At 43.4% G+C, this 17,560-nt stretch overlaps 1 protein-coding gene across 1 annotated transcript; it reads left to right on the top strand.

Moving 5' to 3' along the window:
* Positions 1–10,276: 10,276 nt before the first annotated feature.
* slc25a23b (solute carrier family 25 member 23b) lies at positions 10,277–15,187 on the top strand (the record flags this gene model as incomplete). The annotated part of the gene is made up of 10 exons (XM_084463420.1): positions 10,277–10,489; positions 11,114–11,237; positions 12,122–12,209; positions 12,391–12,502; positions 13,397–13,555; positions 13,779–13,931; positions 14,226–14,339; positions 14,439–14,606; positions 14,766–14,916; positions 15,003–15,187. The coding sequence occupies 10 exons, from the start codon at positions 10,277–10,279 to the stop codon at positions 15,185–15,187; spliced, it is 1,467 nt and encodes a 488-aa protein (XP_084319546.1).
* Between the last annotated feature and the right edge of the window lie 2,373 nt (positions 15,188–17,560).

Here is a 17,560-nt window from a genome sequence, read left to right as displayed (position 1 = left end):
ATCACAGAGAATAACATTTACCCCCCCCATCAGAAAAATACGTAACATTCCATGTATTAAAATGCTTTATTTATATTAGAAGACTATTAGAAGACTGTTCCTTACAGCATAAGGTTTACGTTTCTACACTTCTTTAAAGCAATGCATTCATAAAAAACAAACACATTAAAGTTCAAACATGTCTACTTGTTTGTGTAACCCTTCTCTTACTAGCTCCTTTGTCTATAATTGTAGATATCTTTAATTGAAACTAAAGATATCGTTTCGGCAACCGTTTCTTACCCATGATGTTGAATGCAGATCTATCTAACGTGGTGGACGGTCCATCTTGTGTTAAGGAGTTGCATACGCCTGGATATCATTGACATTCAGCGTCCGGCAAGTTGACAGCATTATTCTCAACCCACCGACAGCGATGAATGTGAACTGGAATCCCGCTATAGTGAAGCACAGATCTTACTCCATTTTCATGTATTCTCTTTTAATTCACAAAAAGGAACTATCCTTGAAGAGAAAGAGAGCATGCAGACCTTGTTACCCGGTGTTGTAAGGTTCTAGTGAAGCACTTTGCTTATATTTGAACCAATATTAGCCTAAAGACTAAAATTATACCAACAACACAAAACTGTTATTCTTACTTCTTTTGTCGGTGATTGTCAATAAGAGGCCTTGGGCTTCTTGCTGAATATCTGTTTAGTCGAACATTGAAACCCAAGGGTACACTCTACGCCCGATGGTTTATCTGAGTCACAAACTCACCGACAGCGTTGAATGTTCCCCCAAGTCCCAAAGACCCCCGACCCCCGCCCCCTAGCCTGAGAGTCAAGCATTAGCAGGTTGGGAACACCATGAATATGTGAATATGACAAGTTGTCAAGGTAGAACCCCTTCCTGCACTTTGCACCACTTCCACCTTAAGCATTTTAAAGTATGTAGCTGTAATAAGTTCTGTATGAAAATACGAGCTGGCACTGGGGCTTATGTTTACTGAATATTGAAATATCTGGAATTAATAATATATAGGTACACCGTTGAAAGGTCTAAATATAAGGTTGTGTGTGTGTGTGTGTGTTCAGAGAGGAGGTGGGTCAGAGCACAGAAGGAGGGAAATTATTGAAGGAAGGGGGGAAGGGAGACTGTCTGGGTGAGGAGAGTGTTGATCGATTCCAGGCTTGGTATGTTCAGACATGTTGAATGGTAAAGTCAAAGGTCAGCCGCTCTTGTTTCCTATAAGCAAAGACGCATGTGTTTGTGTGTTTCTGTGCATTTGCATGGATAGAGAGAACCTTGTGTACAACATGAAGACTAAACAAGGAATACCTTAGTTTGCATGGTGTCTGGCGTCAATGTCTGTTGTTTCAGACGTTGGAGGATTTTAGCATTAGAGGACTGACCTGCTTGTAAGCACAAAACAAAACCTAGCACGTTAAACACAGAGAAATCACACACAGTCATGAACACCAAAAGCACACATGCACACATAAAAAAACACCAATATTACATTAACAGAGGCACAACTCTGCGTCAACAACGACACTCAACTTTAGTATCAGCACATAAATATAGTTGTAGACACACAATTCCAAGGTCAAGTCAACGTGTGTTATTCCCAGTTTCAGTGTGTGTCCATACAAGCCTGTCAATGCTGTTGATTCCTGACGCTTATTCTCTGATCCCGGAGACAAGATTAGCCACACCACTAGTCCGTGGCACTGCATTTGAGCAATAGCGCAAATGATAGCGTCCAAGCAGAGGAGGAGGGGTCAAGACAGACAACTGAGACTGAAAAAAAAAATGCCCCCACTAACCCCCCCTGGGACTTGAACCAGTGACCTCCCCCTCGGTGAATGAGTTCAAGGGAGGCACAGCCGTTACCAGGGAAGCTTTTTGGGGGCTGGGTGTTTTGGTGTATGTGTGTGTGTGTGTGTGTGTGTGTGTGTGTGTGCGTGTGCGTGCGTGTGCGTGCGTCTGTGTGTTTGTGTGTGTGGATGCACATGAGTATAGAGCATGCCTGGATTTAATGCTATGCTATTAGTTAGAGATTAAAGATTGAGTTTTTTATCACTACTCAAAAGACACATTTCAGCTTGTTTGTGTGTGTGTGTCTGTAAGTGTGTGTGTCTGACGTGTGTTATTGATGTTTGAGCTGGATGAGTTAAGTTAATGGTCATGGTGGTATCCCTGCCCCCACTAGTGTCTGGCTGACTGATTCTACACCAAGCTACCTGGGCCAGACTGGATCAATACATGAATATAATTGTAATTAGCATTTTTTGCCGCCAACTCAGGTCTCATGTAACGTATAGACACCCAAAACGCATGCGCATCCCCCACACACCCATTCAGCTGCTACTAAAGCAAGCATGTAGGTAACATTAATCACACAGCCAAAACGCATTTATAAAAATGCCCAGATGTGTGGGGATAATGACAACAAATACCCCACATCAAAAACACCATGTCAACACACATGTGCCCTCCCTTCTTCCATAAAACAGATCCTGCAAGAAGATATAAAAGAAGACAGAGATGGACACACACCTTAGAGATACTTCAATGCTGCGCCTCATTGCCCTCCGGTCATGTGAATGAGGAGGAGAGTGGAGCAAACATGGGAAATAGTTAAGAGAATAGTGTTGTCGCTTCTCAGGATGTGTTATATCACTCTATTGCGGTCTCTCCCTGTCTTGTCATTGCATCACGTCTACAGTGGTCAAAGAGCAGTGGACACATGTCACATCAGCTTTGTGTCAACCGCCGGGAAGCCTTCAGGTGGGGACCGATGTCAAACCCACTCCTGTCTCGTTGCGCTCGCAGTTAGCCTGCGTGCCGCACAAAGGACAGTGCCTATTATAAGAAATCCCTGGGATTATGGGTGTTCAAAATAAGAAAAATAAATATAGCGCACCAGAGACATGGATGCAACTTACCAGGTGTCCAGAGCCAAAGACATGGATGCACTCTGCTTGCTTTCCTTACCATGCTCCGGCGATGACGCCTTGGGTCTTTTTTGTCTTCTTGTGGTCGCCGTTGCATTAACTGTAACTGCGGGTTGTCTGGTGTCTTCTCTTTGTGCTAGTAGCTGACGGAGAGTGAGAAAAGTGTGTGTGTGTGTGTGTATGTGTGAGAGACAGCGAGAGGGGAGTGAGAGAGAATGATAGAGAGAGCAAACCGGGACACCCATAGACGGTGTCTGCGTGAATATACAAATTGTACGTGCTGCTTGGTTTTTCTCTCCAACCCCCTCTGTTTTCTCTCCCGCAACCTCCCATCCCCTCCCACCCACCCTCCCTTTGAATGAACCCCTCCTCCACGCGGCTGTCTGGCGCTCTCCTGCCCTCTCACCCGGTGTGTGTGTCTTTTCCACCTCAGTTCCCCCTTTCCTTTCTCTACTACCTTCAAATTGAATTTAGGTACAAACTCTGCATCTCTCGCTCACATGATGATGTGCATGATCACACACACACACACACGCACGCACACACACACACACACACACACACACACACACACACACACACACACACACACACACACACACACACACACACACACACACACACACACACACACACACACACACACATACATACACATGATTGTTTTTCGGCAATAGGCTTTATTTGTTTGATGTAAAGTAGAATATAGGCCTAGTTATGTTTATATAGGTTACTGCGATTTAAAGTACAATAATTATCAATATTAGAATGGTTTAGTTATTGCAAAAGACAAAATCAATGTCAAAATAGTGATAGAACAAGCTGTGTCTCAGAGCAGATTATGAGTACATTTTCCTTCTACATACGATATATTATTTTGATTAGCTTTATCAATTATCAATGGCAAGGAATATAGGCAAAGATAAACTAAAAGTCCACCGAAGCACATGACATCAAACATAACCTGCCCTTTTAAACGCAAAGCATACAAGAGACAGGGATGAAATGCAGAAACAGCACATATCATCAGTAGCTAGAGGACAGGATATTCATCACGCCAGCTTCAATCTGTTACTGTAGCCAAAGAAAACCCGGGCACTCCTAATCCCAACGTAGCCCTGGGACACCAATGGGAGATAGGAGGGATAGCCTTGAAGGAAAATTTTGGGAATGTTCAATCTGGAGCCTATTTTCCGATAATTTTGGGTCAAAGGGACTAAGGCGGGGAACGGTTAAAAGAGCTTGGTAGAGTATTGAGTGAGAACGATGAAGCCGTACATAATCCACAAAAATTATGCAATGAAATCCTTTGGGCCAATAGCCCCTTTCAATGTACACCCTCTAAAAGGGATAGTCTTTGCTTCTGACAGATTCAGATTACATTCTATCATTTTGGAAAGGTTCCCTGAAGATAAATAAATCAAACAACCTTTTGCTTGATCATTGTTTCTTATTGCTTCCCACAATACCAAACTATTGTGTCTCTGAAATCTCATTGCTGCCTTGTTTTGTTGCAGGATACTTCCCCAGTGTCAATCCAACTCTCCTTTACCCGGGTCATTTAGATAGCACTTAGCTACGCTTTCCGTAGACCAACACAACAAACTCTCTGACCCTAGTGCTCACTCACATTTCCACTGTTCTCTTCCTGCAACAACTAAACTCAACTCTCATTGGGCCAGACATGGTTGGACACATTCACAAACCCACCATCATCAAGCCAGAGGTTACTCTGTAGGGATCCATAATGATCTTATCTAAGCAGTCAGTGGCAAAAACAAGGACTTGTAGAGGACTTGTAGAGGACGTACTGTATATAGAAGGGTGCTATTGCCCCAAAGGAGTACATTGCTATTTATTATTTGCCGATTACGGCTTCATCATTCTCACTCAATTCTGGACCGATCTCAAAAATCATTGTCTGCATTAGTCTCTCAGAAAACAGGTTCAGGGTTGATCCTGAAGTTTTCCTTTAAGCAAACAGCAAAGTTCCAAAATTGAATAGCCACAAGTGACAAGCCTTACACCTTGTGAGAGGCTTAGTCCCGACTCCAACTGAGAGTGGCCAAGAGAGCCCCTGGTCATGTCCAGCCTGTAAAGATGGACAAAGGGGCTGGGGGGAGACCATGACACATCTGCGCAAATGTCTTCCAGCGACATGCCTTAAAGAAAAGCTGTAGAGGCAACCACACCCCGTGTAGAATGACCTCTAACACCCAGTGGTGGCACTGAGCCCTACCGAGTGTAAGCTAACCAAACACCCTTGCATAACCAGTGATTAAAACACTGCTGAGAGTGCGGCCCTTGGCAGCATCACTATTACACACAAACCACTGCTGTGTGGACTTGAATGCCTGCACCAGGCACAAAAGATGCAGTGCTGCCTCTGACTCACTAGATTAAGGAAGGGGGTGGAAAGCCATAAGCACAATATCACTCAACTGAAAATAACTACTAATGTTCTTAGGGGTGGAAAGCAGGGTTGGGTCTAAACAGCGCAAAAAAGCTTTCCTCTTTGAGTACCAGGCAGCTCAGGCTCACAGACAGAGCAGCCAACTCACTGGTGCGTTTGGCAGAAACCAAGGCCAGTAAAGGCGCCATCTTAAAGGATAATGGTGCCTTCTATTTGTCCACCCGACTCGATCTGCGAGTCGGATTTCCGAGTTACGAACCGGAAGTTGCAAATAGAACGCCCCCGAGGTCGTAAAAACGACTCGTCAACTCATCTGAACTCAGAGGACCCCGAGTTCAGTAACAAAGATGGCTACTCCGAGCATCACATGTAGTAAACATTGTGGTTTTCTACTATTTTAAGCACTTGTGTTTTTGTTGTAACCAAATGAAGAAGTCATACACATAGCACTGTATACTGTTACCTATAGGCATGTCGTTACAGTCTTATGTGTTAAATACCGCCTATTTTGTAGCTTGTGCCGCTGAAATTGGCTAGAGACGCTCCATGTTGCTATGACAACAATGCCGATTCTTGAGCAGAAAGCAGAGCTCCGACTCGTCTTGTTGTGTGCCAAATAGAATGAAAAACCCTGGGTCACTCGTTTTACGAGATGGATGTGACGTCATACCCGAGCTGCAAGTCGCGATTACGAGACAAATAGAAGGCATCATAAGGCACCAACAGTTGCTTAAGACACAGGCTCGAAAGGGTCTGTGGATATCCAATGCAAAACTGTGGGAAGAGCCGAGGCGTGGTGTCAGCATGCGGAAACAGATTTCACATGTCTAGCCCCTAGCGAGGATTTCTTGACTCTTAAATTGGACCAATCTGAACCCTTCTCCAGTAGGGACTGTGGCGTGGTGGGTAAATCAGCTGAAGCAATGGGAATGCATACAAGAGAGCCCACAGCTACGGTGTGTGTGCCATCATGTCCCCCTGCCAACAACAAAGAATGATCCTGCGGGGTGAGAGAGAACTGCATCATGTAGTGGGGGATGGGTGATTTATCTGGACGCAAACAGGTCCACCTGAACCATCCCGAACCTCTGTCAGATCAGTCTGAAAATGTCAGGATGAAAACACCACTCATCTCTGCGAGAACCGCCATTGCAAGGTTCTGCGCGCCCACGATATGCAGGGCTTTGAGGCCAAGCATGTTCCTGATGAGTCCATAGCCAGAGCTCGACCGATGCTCGGTGGAGGGCAGAAGAGTGCACTACTACCCCTGTGTGTTAATATATCGCTGCCTCTACCTACTTTGAGAAGGTGCGCCAGACCAGAGAGTAACTGGATGGCAGGCACTGGTATTCGTAAGTCACACCCATAAAGGCAAATAGCGAAGGAATGTCTTGAGAATGCCTTGAGAATAGGGATGTGGAAGTCGGCATCCTTGAGATCCAGGGATGTGAACCAATCTCTCACACATCGCTCTGATAGTGAGCGTTCTTCATTACCTCAAAGCAACCGACTTGTTGAAAATGCGTTTCAGAATGGGTCTCATCTCCCCTTGACTTCTTGGGAAACAGGGAGTAGTGAGAGTACACTTGGTGTGACTCGATGGGGGGAGCAATAGGGACAGCCCCTAGACTAGGGGTTGTAACACCCTTTCTCCAAGAGATGAGCCACCTATGCTGTCTCCACCAGCCCCAGAAAGGGCAGGGGGCGATGCTTGGACCGAATAGGATGTGTGGATAGGTGTTGTCGAACCATGTTAGTAAAACGCATCGCTATTGCCAAGACGCATAGCACTCTGAGAAAGGGCGAGCAGACAGCTGAGGAGAGCTGTTAAGGAGCATGGACCCAACAGCCATCAAACTGTGTATGATCCAAGATGGGCACTGAGCAAGAGGGGCTTGAAAGTCTGGGGAAAGGTAAAGAAAACCTTGAGCTTTTCCCTGTTCTATCGTTATGCCAGTGGTTCATGTGTGCATTTATTGAAATGTTTTACCTGTCAAAGTGGCCAGAGGGAGGGCCTTCACAGGGAGATACATGAAGGGGGGCTTTGACTATGGGTGGGGCTTGATGGTTGGTTTTTCAGAGAGCGTTTCTTCCGTGTTTGCACTCTTACACACTTGATTACATTGCTACTTTATTCCGGTCACCAATTTATGCATTACACGGTCTTGCTGTGCGTGCAATACAAAGTAAAGTTTTTGTTTTCGAGCTGGTTTGCTAAAGAGGCTAAAGTAGCTAACAATAACAATGACTAGCCAATGAGATACGGGAAAGCTATAAGTGCTGCAAGCCAGGAAATTACGTCACATTCTCGCTAGAGCAGGTTGGACGTACCGGCATACCATACAAATGGATTGCACCATCACTGAACTCGGTATACTCTCAGAATTCCGAGGGGGACCGACCAAAAGGGGGTGTGCCTCCATGAAATGCCGCAAGAAAGATGGGAAATTTCCCCACTTGCATCTCGGAAGGCTGGTGTCCGAGGCATCTGGAACACACCATGAGGTGGATTTATTTGCCAATCTCTGCAAAACCAACTTATCAGCAAACTTTTATAATTCAATGTCCTGTTCATTTTTGTTGGCCACATAATGAGGACCAATCACCAATCTAGCCTTTTCTTGAAACCATCATGTGGAATGATGTTCTCTTCAAAACTGGCTAAACTATATTCACATGATTAGTTAAGAAACAAGTGGGCAGCCTCCCCCCAGCTAACATTAGACTCAGAAGCTCAACTTGATGTTCCAGCCCCTGTGCACTCATATATCAATGTTTGTCTCTCCAGCCTTATTCCATTAAATGTTAGTCTATCAGGAGTTTATCCGATTTTATTAATTAATGATCTTATTTGGGGGTCTGGGCCCCAGGCAATCTATCCATTGCTGCTAGAATAGTTCTCCCCTTGGCTCTGTGATTGGATAGGGAAATTAGTTTCTTGATTGCATAGTCAGATTATATGCCATTAGATATCCATTGGTTATTCATGCGAAAGCATTAAATGTGGGACAAAAGTTTGGTTCCCTTAGGTTATTATCGTAGATAATATCGTCAATTTATTACAGCTATAAATGTTTTTTCCTCTACAAACAGATAGATGTGTAACTGCAAACCTGATGTGTAACTGAAAACCTTTTTGTCACTGCAAACCTTTATATGTAACTGCAAATTAACTATATCTGTTCAAATTCTCACATTTAAATGATGTCACACAAAATCTGTTCACACATTAATATGTGGTAAAACACAGCTACAATACTTTTGACCCTTATTTGATTCCATAGATAACATTAATATCAGCCCCAACCCGAATCACAACCTCCGCGAGCGGGTCTTCGTAAGTGCAAAATAAGCAACCGCATTGTGATTTAAATCAATACACGTCTACAATGCAGCCTAGTTGTGACCCCTTTGGCCTTCCATACGTGACCAGACACGCTGCCCCCTCCCCCACTGAGGTCTGCCTCTTTGGCCGCCCCCCCCCCCCCCCCCTCTTCTATGCCTCAGCTTGTGATTATCAGCATCGTCTTCACGGTCAAAATGGAGAGACCTTTTGAAGATATGATACTGCTTTCGCCTGTGTCTATGACTAATATATCCAAGATGGCCAACAGTGAATTTGGCCATTATTGGTGAATTTCACCAATAATGTTTACAAAGCACATAATGACACCTATGTGGACACAAACATATATAGCGTCCTAATTATTGTTATAATATATATAAAGGTTTTGTGCGTGTCTACAGGTTTATGTAGGCCTAGTTGCTTACAGTCAGGAAACCACAGCCTACATTTCTGCCATAAATTCTATACCTACAATCTACCTGAACAAGTATTAGTGCCACCCTTTGGGGATGACAATCTTTTAATCTAATAATGGAAGATCCGGGAAGGCAATTGTAGGAGGAAACATCGTACTACAGCGCCCTCTATTGTTTCTCAGTTCTCACCACAGTCTGACGCGCATTCAGTAAATAAATCGACAATGAAAGCCTACAATGTGATGACGTTAAATGAGTAGCAGTCTTAATTTATCTCCCTGCATTAAACAATGGGGGGTCATCCACGCCTTTAATTATCTGAATACATATGCAATTTTAATTGTCTTAAAGCATTCCTCAAGTCTGTCTGACCCGCGCGTCGAGCCGCGTGCCTGCTCATCCCATCAGTGCTGAACGGACGCTTTCCACGCGCCGCGTCACTCTGTATAATCCACTCGTTCCTGTCCTCCGATAAGCCAATAAACTCTTGTTCCCTAAGGTCGTTCCGCACCTTCCGGCGTGAATAAGTGTGTATACTGTCTAAACATCGTCTAAAAATGAAGCGTAGTTAATTAGCAAGTGTAATTCATTAGTCTGTGTTTGAAGACTGACAGTAGGGTCTAGTAAAGTTTCGGATTTTGAGCGCACGGACAGATGTGTCACAGTGATATAAAATGTTTCGTCGGCGGGAAGCTTTACTTCGTGTTAGCCTACTTCGTTCCTCGAGTCCCCTGGATCATTGTGCCGCCGATACCACGCATACTTGTATGTTAAATGACCGCGTGGCGATAACATGAGACAACTAAATACGTAAGGGACGAGGTCGACAAAGCTAAGGTGATCAGTTGGACCTCGGTGGCATTAAGCATACAGGTAACAATCTATCAATTTACTGGCGGATAGCCTATGTGCAAGTTGATGCAAGTGTGAACACCAGTTGCATATCTCATCTACCGGGAGTTCTGAGTGCGTACAGAAAGACTAGGGCATTTAAATATGTCATAGTCTACTGCCTCTTTTTCAGATTTACATACAAACCGGCTTTTACGGGGGAGTCGAGACACACGCACGCACACACACGCACAGTCGCACGCACACACACACACGCACACACACACACACACACACACACACACACACACACACACACACACACACACACATGGGCGACTACAGGCCATGGTTCTGCTTTGGATGGACCCAGACTCGCTGTCGTGAGAAGGATGAAGGATGTGTGGACCCAGAGACTGATCGGGGGCACACATATGCGGAACTATTCAAACAGCTCGACCTCAATTACGACGGAAGAGTGGACATCAATGAACTGAGGATTGGACTCGCCGCGCGCGGATTACAATGGGATGATGCAGAGGAGGTGGGTGGTCACTGTTAACGAATACAGGCTTATTAATACAAAGTTATTGATATTAAAATGTTGTCATCTAGTTGCATAATAAACTATAAAGCCCTTAAATCAAAATGCTATTCAAATGCTTGGTCGACATGCAACTGCTTCACACAAGACATGTGTGTACACGATTTATAAATAAGTGAAATATAGAATAAAGTTATAAAGTGTAGTGCCTCAGGCTAAATTAAGCATGTAAAGAGGGGAACTTGAAAATATGCTGGAGATAGATCCATGGTTTAATGTATATTCTCAATAGTGGCAATTGTTAATGTCACAACTAACCCTTGTTGTTGACCCATGCATTGAAGTCTGTTAGCCTGCCTGAAGTGGGAATTATCAATTGGACGCTCCAACATTTTGCATCTGGGTTTTGGTCAGTGTTCACACAATGGGGGAGCCAAGGGCGCATGAGGGACACATGAGCTCCCCTGAAATAAAGTTTGGGCGGTCCTAACATAAAGAAAAAATGAAAATGTTATTCAAACACTATTCTCTAAAAAAACTTTAGGAGGAGGCTCAAAATTACTGAGGAGGCTCAACAAATTAAGCCTGATTCTCTAATAAGTACCATCCGTTTTTATTGGACAGATTGTGCGACAAGGCGACAGTAACCACGATGGTATGCTGGACTTTGAGGAGTTCTCAGAGTACTTACGAGCTCATGAAAAGAGGCTGTCCCGCATGTTCCACAACCTGGACCGCAACAATGATGGTGAGCACATGCTTAATAATGACAGATGGAACAAATTAACTAGTACAGTGGTTCTAAAACTATTTTATTAATAGACCCATGAGGATATCTTTCAGCCAAGTACCCATTTCACCAGCAAAAAAAACATTTTGGTGAGCGAAATGTGATAGAAAAATTACATGTTTGTTTTTATAACTTAGGCCTTTCCTTTCAAATATTGTCTTGCCATCCTGCCTTTCCTCAGAGTCGACTATTCATTGACCTTTGTGTTTGATTCAACCACCTCACAAGTGAGCGATGTCGTCAAAATGTTATCCCATGTGCTCTGGTCAGCTGTCCCACCTTCCTTCTTGGAATCAATGCCCTTGTGCTGTGGTCAGCGGTCCCACCTTTCCTTCTCTATGGGTCGCCGGCCTACCTTCCTTGGAGTCAACCAATAGTGTTAACCTTCGTACTTGGGTAAACCGGTCACAAAGGAGAAGACATCCTCTTAGGCACTCTTCTGCTTGATAAGAACACAGGCAACTCTGTGTTTTGGGCAAACATTACTTGATTTGATTATTGACATCTGCAATATGGGGAGGATCTGAAACAGTATAATAACTCTGTCAAACTGTATTCTGGACTCACTCTGCTAGAGAGGGGTCTAATGTATGCATGCATTAAACTTAGGATAATTGCTTTCCAATGTATTGTGTGCTTTTTTGCAATGGAAATCTCATCTGGCCTAGACGCAATCTCTGTTAAAGGGAATTGCCACGACAGAAAAAATTAAATGTGCTTTTTGTCATCACTTCTTGGGACGATCCAATTTTGATAAGGAGATAGATGGATATATTGGTTTTAGCTGTATACAGACCATACCAAGGTTGATTGTTTGTCCCATGCCTTATGCCTTGTATTAGGACACATTGATGTGAAAGAGATTCAACAGTCCCTCCAGAGCCTGGGAGTGGAGGTCACCATGGAACAGGCCACCAGGATACTGCAGAGGTGAGAGAGTGAGAGCGAGAGAGAGAGAGAGAGAGAGAGAGAGAGAGAGAGAGAGAGAGAGCCCTAACCAAGGAACTGCATATATGAAGCAATCCAGGATTAAGAGAAGTGGTAGTTAGATAGTTGACATCATATTCAGTGTGTCATTCTTACGTTCAGCTTGTTTGTGTATTTTCCCCAGTATGGACAGAGACGGCACAATGTCAATAGACTGGAATCAGTGGCGAGATAATTTCCTGTTCAACCATTTTCAAAACCTGGAGGAGATCGCCCACTTCTGGAAACGCTCACATGTTCGTCAACCACATTTGTACACCAAGATTTAAAAAAATATATATATTTGCATTTGGCTGGTTTGTCAAGGCCCCAGGTGAACTGTTGACATTGTCTAAGTCCATGATGTAAAACCGCCAGGACTTTTTGGTTCAACTCACTCTAGCTGTGAACTCGCATTCCCGAAACTGGGCAGTTAGCAAGCAATTGACATCCATAATAATGAAGTGTTAGCAGCTCTCTCTGTGGTCAAATCAGTAACTGATTAAACCTGCCCTCGCTACTTATTGAAATGTTACACTGCATTCAGGATACAGATTCATCACACTGCCTATAACTGCCTATAGCCATTATTTTTGTGCAGAATACAAACTCAGCCTCTTAAGTCGGTGGCCGTGCGCAGTTGCAGGTAAAATACAGAATCATAACTTGTGGATTTGTTTGTTTGCGGCCACTTTTTGAGAAAGTTACCTAGCCAGGGCAGTTTGTGTGTGCTTAAATTGGTTGGGCAAGCAATGATACAGCTATGGGAGCTGCTAAACAGTAATTTAGGACATAATGGATGTTAATCACCAACTGTCCAATTTTGGATCGCGCCAACACTGCAAGAGGGTGAGAGTTCATGGCTGATCTTCATCTCAGCATAGACATCAGACGTCAACAATTAACTAATCTCAGCAAACCTGCCAAATCCTCTAACTGGCAGGGCATTTAAAAAATATAAAATCTTAAGTGGAACTTCTGTAGTACAGACTTAAATAAGAATGAGAGGCGGTACACCATCACAGCAGGTTCTCTTATCAGTCCACAGCTTTGAAAAGTAGGGATTTTGCCAAATTGTCATTGGTGAAAATAATGAAGTATGCTGATTTTAAATTGAACCAATGTATCAACACCAGTGTCATGTCATCTAGATGTTTAACATTGGTGAACATCATACTGTACCGGATGAATTCAGCGAACGAGAGCATAGCTCAGGAACCGTGTGGAGACAGCTGATGGCTGGGGCAATGGCCGGGGCAGTGTCGCGGACAGTGACTGCCCCTCTGGACCGACTCAAGGTCTTTCTGCAGGTAAGATCGTGACCACATGTTAGACTGACCCCGGTCGAGGCGAATGAGTGAGCCTGGGATAGTGGGTTGGTAGAGCCTGGAAGATTGTTGTCAGTAGAATGCATGTTTTTTTGTAATCGTAGGCTACACAAATAGTAAGCTGTTGTATCATGAACCTTTTATCTATCCTCCTCATTTGAATGTGATTCCCATTGTCCTTAACCCTATGGTTGATTCATTTAAGGTGCGCTGCACAACTACCAAGAGGATAAACCTTTGGGCAGGGTTTAAATTGATCATTCAGGAGGGAGGCGTTTTCTCACTCTGGAGAGGAAATGGCATTAATGTCCTCAAGATTGCCCCTGAAACAGCGATCAAGTTCATGGTTTATGAACAGGTAGGGGCAAAGAAAACAGAACTTGAAGTTTAATGAGGGGAAAAGAATTGACAAAAAGGAGGGTTATTGCTTGCAATTTAGCATGCACATTTGCCATCCACGTTGGACATTATTTATTAAAATATTTATATTGCTGTTTATGTATGTAGTATTTATCGAGGAATATATGTAAAACCCTTCTTTATACACTCTGTGAAAGGTGTGAAATGGAAACAATGAATCAAACTGAGATGTAATACATTCATTCATTCATTCTTAAAATGCTCCTTTGTCTGTACCCCGTTCGCCCTGTAGATCAAGTGCCGAATCCGGAGTAGTCGTGAAGGGGGCGCACTGAGGGTACAGGAGAGGTTTGTTGCTGGATCCCTAGCCGGAGTTTCCGCCCAGACTCTTATCTACCCGATGGAGGTTTTACATTATTTTATGTATCATCTCTCTTTTGCTGTATTTTTGAGATACACACATTGCCTACACACCCACCTTATACCCGTCTCCTCTCCTGTGCAGGTGTTGAAGACTCGTCTTACCCTCAGAAAGACAGGGCAGTACAGAGGGATTGCGGACTGCGCTGGGCAGATCCTAAGAAAAGAAGGCATACTCGCATTCTACAGAGGATACCTGCCCAACATGCTGGGCATCATACCTTACGCAGGCATTGACTTGGCAGTGTACGAGGTATGTAGGTGGATGTGTGTAGTATGTGGATGGGTGTTTGGCTCAATTAATAATTGTATGTTAACAATTATACTTCAATGTCACACCTTGCTTCTCCTGACCACTGCCATTAACAATCCATCCCCCCATTGTTCCAACCTAAACTCACATCCCCCAAAGACTCTGAAGAATGCCTGGCTCCAGAGGTATAGCAAAGGCTCTGCAGACCCAGGAGTTGTGGTGCTGCTGGGATGTGGTACCGTCTCCAGTACCTCCGGACAGCTGGCCTCCTACCCTTTGGCTCTGGTCCGAACTCGCATGCAGGCTCAGGGTGAGGGCAATACTACAGAATCAAATATTCCCATCAAATAACTCAGCATTCACTTGTGTAACATTTTCGCTTCCTTTCTCTCCTAGCCACCTGCGAGGGTCAGCAAAGACTGTCCATGTTGGGGCAGTTTAAACACATCATGTTCCACGAAGGTGTGCCAGGGCTGTACCGAGGCCTGACGCCAAACTTCCTCAAGGTCATCCCTGCGGTCAGCATCTCCTATGTGGTGTATGAACACATGAAAAAGATTCTTGGGGTGGGCTTCAACTGATGGACAAAATGGCAAACAATAGTTGCTTATTATGGAGAATGTCTCCAAATAATGGGATATTGACCTAGACAGTTTCAAACCTTGGGATGCATTTTAAACATGAATGCTTTGAACGGCAAGTGTTTTATTCATTCCTGATCATTGTTATATAATCTCTAGACTAGGACGTCATAAATGCAAGGTCTTCTTAGATTATTAAGTAAAAAAACCTAACCCTATGGAAGCCTAGAGATGCTATGAGTGGTGCAATAGTTCTGTGACCTAAACTTGATTTCTGTAGATGCTACATTGGCACACATAACCATTGTAAATATGTCTTCAGATCACTGTAGCATCAACCATAAGTATCCCATAGCATGTGACCACCACTTAGGGGTTCTGAAGGGCCAATGGGGGACCGCAAAAGGGGCGTGACTTTGACTGCATAAGTGGTTCCCAACCTTTACTTTAGGTGTACCACAATGGTCATCAAGCCACCTCACGGACCATCTAATATGCAAATAGTAAAAAACAAATATACATGCAGTGGCTGAGCAAAGAGTGACTGCGCTCCTTTTGTACACAATTGTAAGAAGGTCATGGTCAGTGGGAAAGAGTCAGCAGAGATACTTCCCCAACCTGATTGTGTTTCTTTAGCAAACACAAATTAACACAAAACATGAATGGAATTCAATGGAAAACATATGATGAAATGCACAAAGCCACACTTTTTTAATAATAACTACAATATTTACTGGAAAATATTAAAAATATATTTATTTTAAATGATCTGTATTCTTTTCTTATTGTCAATTTGTCCATTTCAAGAATAAAATCCCATGGAATTGAATTAATTAGTAATAAAATGGTATAGATAACTATGTTGACCATCATATAAAACATTCCATGTTTGGGAACACGACCAACTTGTTTCAGCACCTGCAACGGAGATAGACACATGCATGTGTGTGTAGCAACAAGAGATGTAGATGCCAGCTCAAGCCACAAGGCGCCTGCAAAAAAGCTGGTAACTTTGGCTGCAGCATTTTCAACAGTCATTCCTTATGACAAGAAAGGGCCTTGTGACAGGCGATCACAGATGCAGTGATATATTGCATTGCAAAATATATGGTCCCCATTGATACCGTAGATAAAATGGTTTATTAATATGCTCCAAATGATGGAAAACATATTTTGTTCTTTTTAGTTTGTCTAGAGAAAAACTGAATAAAAATCTAGGTTTAAATCGAAATGTTTTAATTATTCTGAAAATATAGATTTTATTTTTAGGCCTAATTGCCCAGCCCTACCTGCGTGGCATATCATACCATACTGCCAAATATCTAGCAAGCTTTCAAAAGTAATAATCACTCCTGTTATACAAATTATGAGAATAAATTTGATTATTCAATTTTTAAATGTACAATTTACAGAATGTTGTGTCTGATGATGAGAAGGGGTAGTGAAAGTAATTCTTTGTAACCTAGGAAAATAGCACACTGGAGCAGAGGCTGGACATGCCAGTATCTAACTGAAAATAATGATAAAGTAAATTATTACACAAGACAACCTGGGAAGTATAGGAAATCTATGTCAAAAGTTGTATATAATATCAAAGGGTATCAGCCTTTATTATTCCTTTAGGTTAATGCGTGTGTGAATGATAGCTGGTTTAAGCAGCCTGGCCTGGCAGAGTCTGAATGGGGCTGGGTGAGGTTGCACACTGTACGCTGTGCCCATTCAATAATCAGTGTGCAGAGGTGAAACCAGCCATCACCAAACAAACACGCAAGAAGAGATCTCCTGGCATGGCACCATGGAGCACCAGGCCATGGTGCTTTAGAATAAACCGGTTTCATCCACAGCACCCTGCGTCCTTTTGTTTGGAGCAGCCCAGCAAAAGTAACCTAGGTGGAGTGTGGCAGCCACCTGCTTGACGTGTAGTCACAGACTGCTACAGCGTGCTGAGATGATGCTTTGATGATGCACTTAATTTCAATCAGAACCTTACACGTACAGAAGATTGTGCTGTGTCTGTCAGTAATCTAGTTAAATAAGATTCTGCTCCGACCAGCACACACCTCCCACCCAGGGCCAACTTATCCAATTTGGAAAAATCAACCTGATCTTGCGAATTCAAGTAACACATGAAGGATATTGCCTAAATGTCTTTATTTTTCTACATGTCTTTCAAATTGAACAATTCAATCCTCCCCTACAAGTTAGGGTTAGGGTTAGGCAAGTTTGATATCAATACAAGCATGATTCTCACGATCTTGAGAACTAAATGGTGAGATGAGAGATGAGACAAAGAATTCATTGTTTTGTTATAGCAAAAGGATTGTAGTAAAGTTACTAAGGTAGCCACTTGGGACTACAGCAACACAGTCAGGG

This window comes from Micromesistius poutassou (assembly GCF_964030765.1).
Source record: "Micromesistius poutassou genome assembly, chromosome: 1".
Taxonomy (NCBI): Eukaryota; Metazoa; Chordata; class Actinopteri; order Gadiformes; family Gadidae; genus Micromesistius; species Micromesistius poutassou.
The sequence above is the reverse complement of the archived record's forward strand: the minus strand, read 5'-3'. Positions and strand labels throughout refer to the sequence as shown.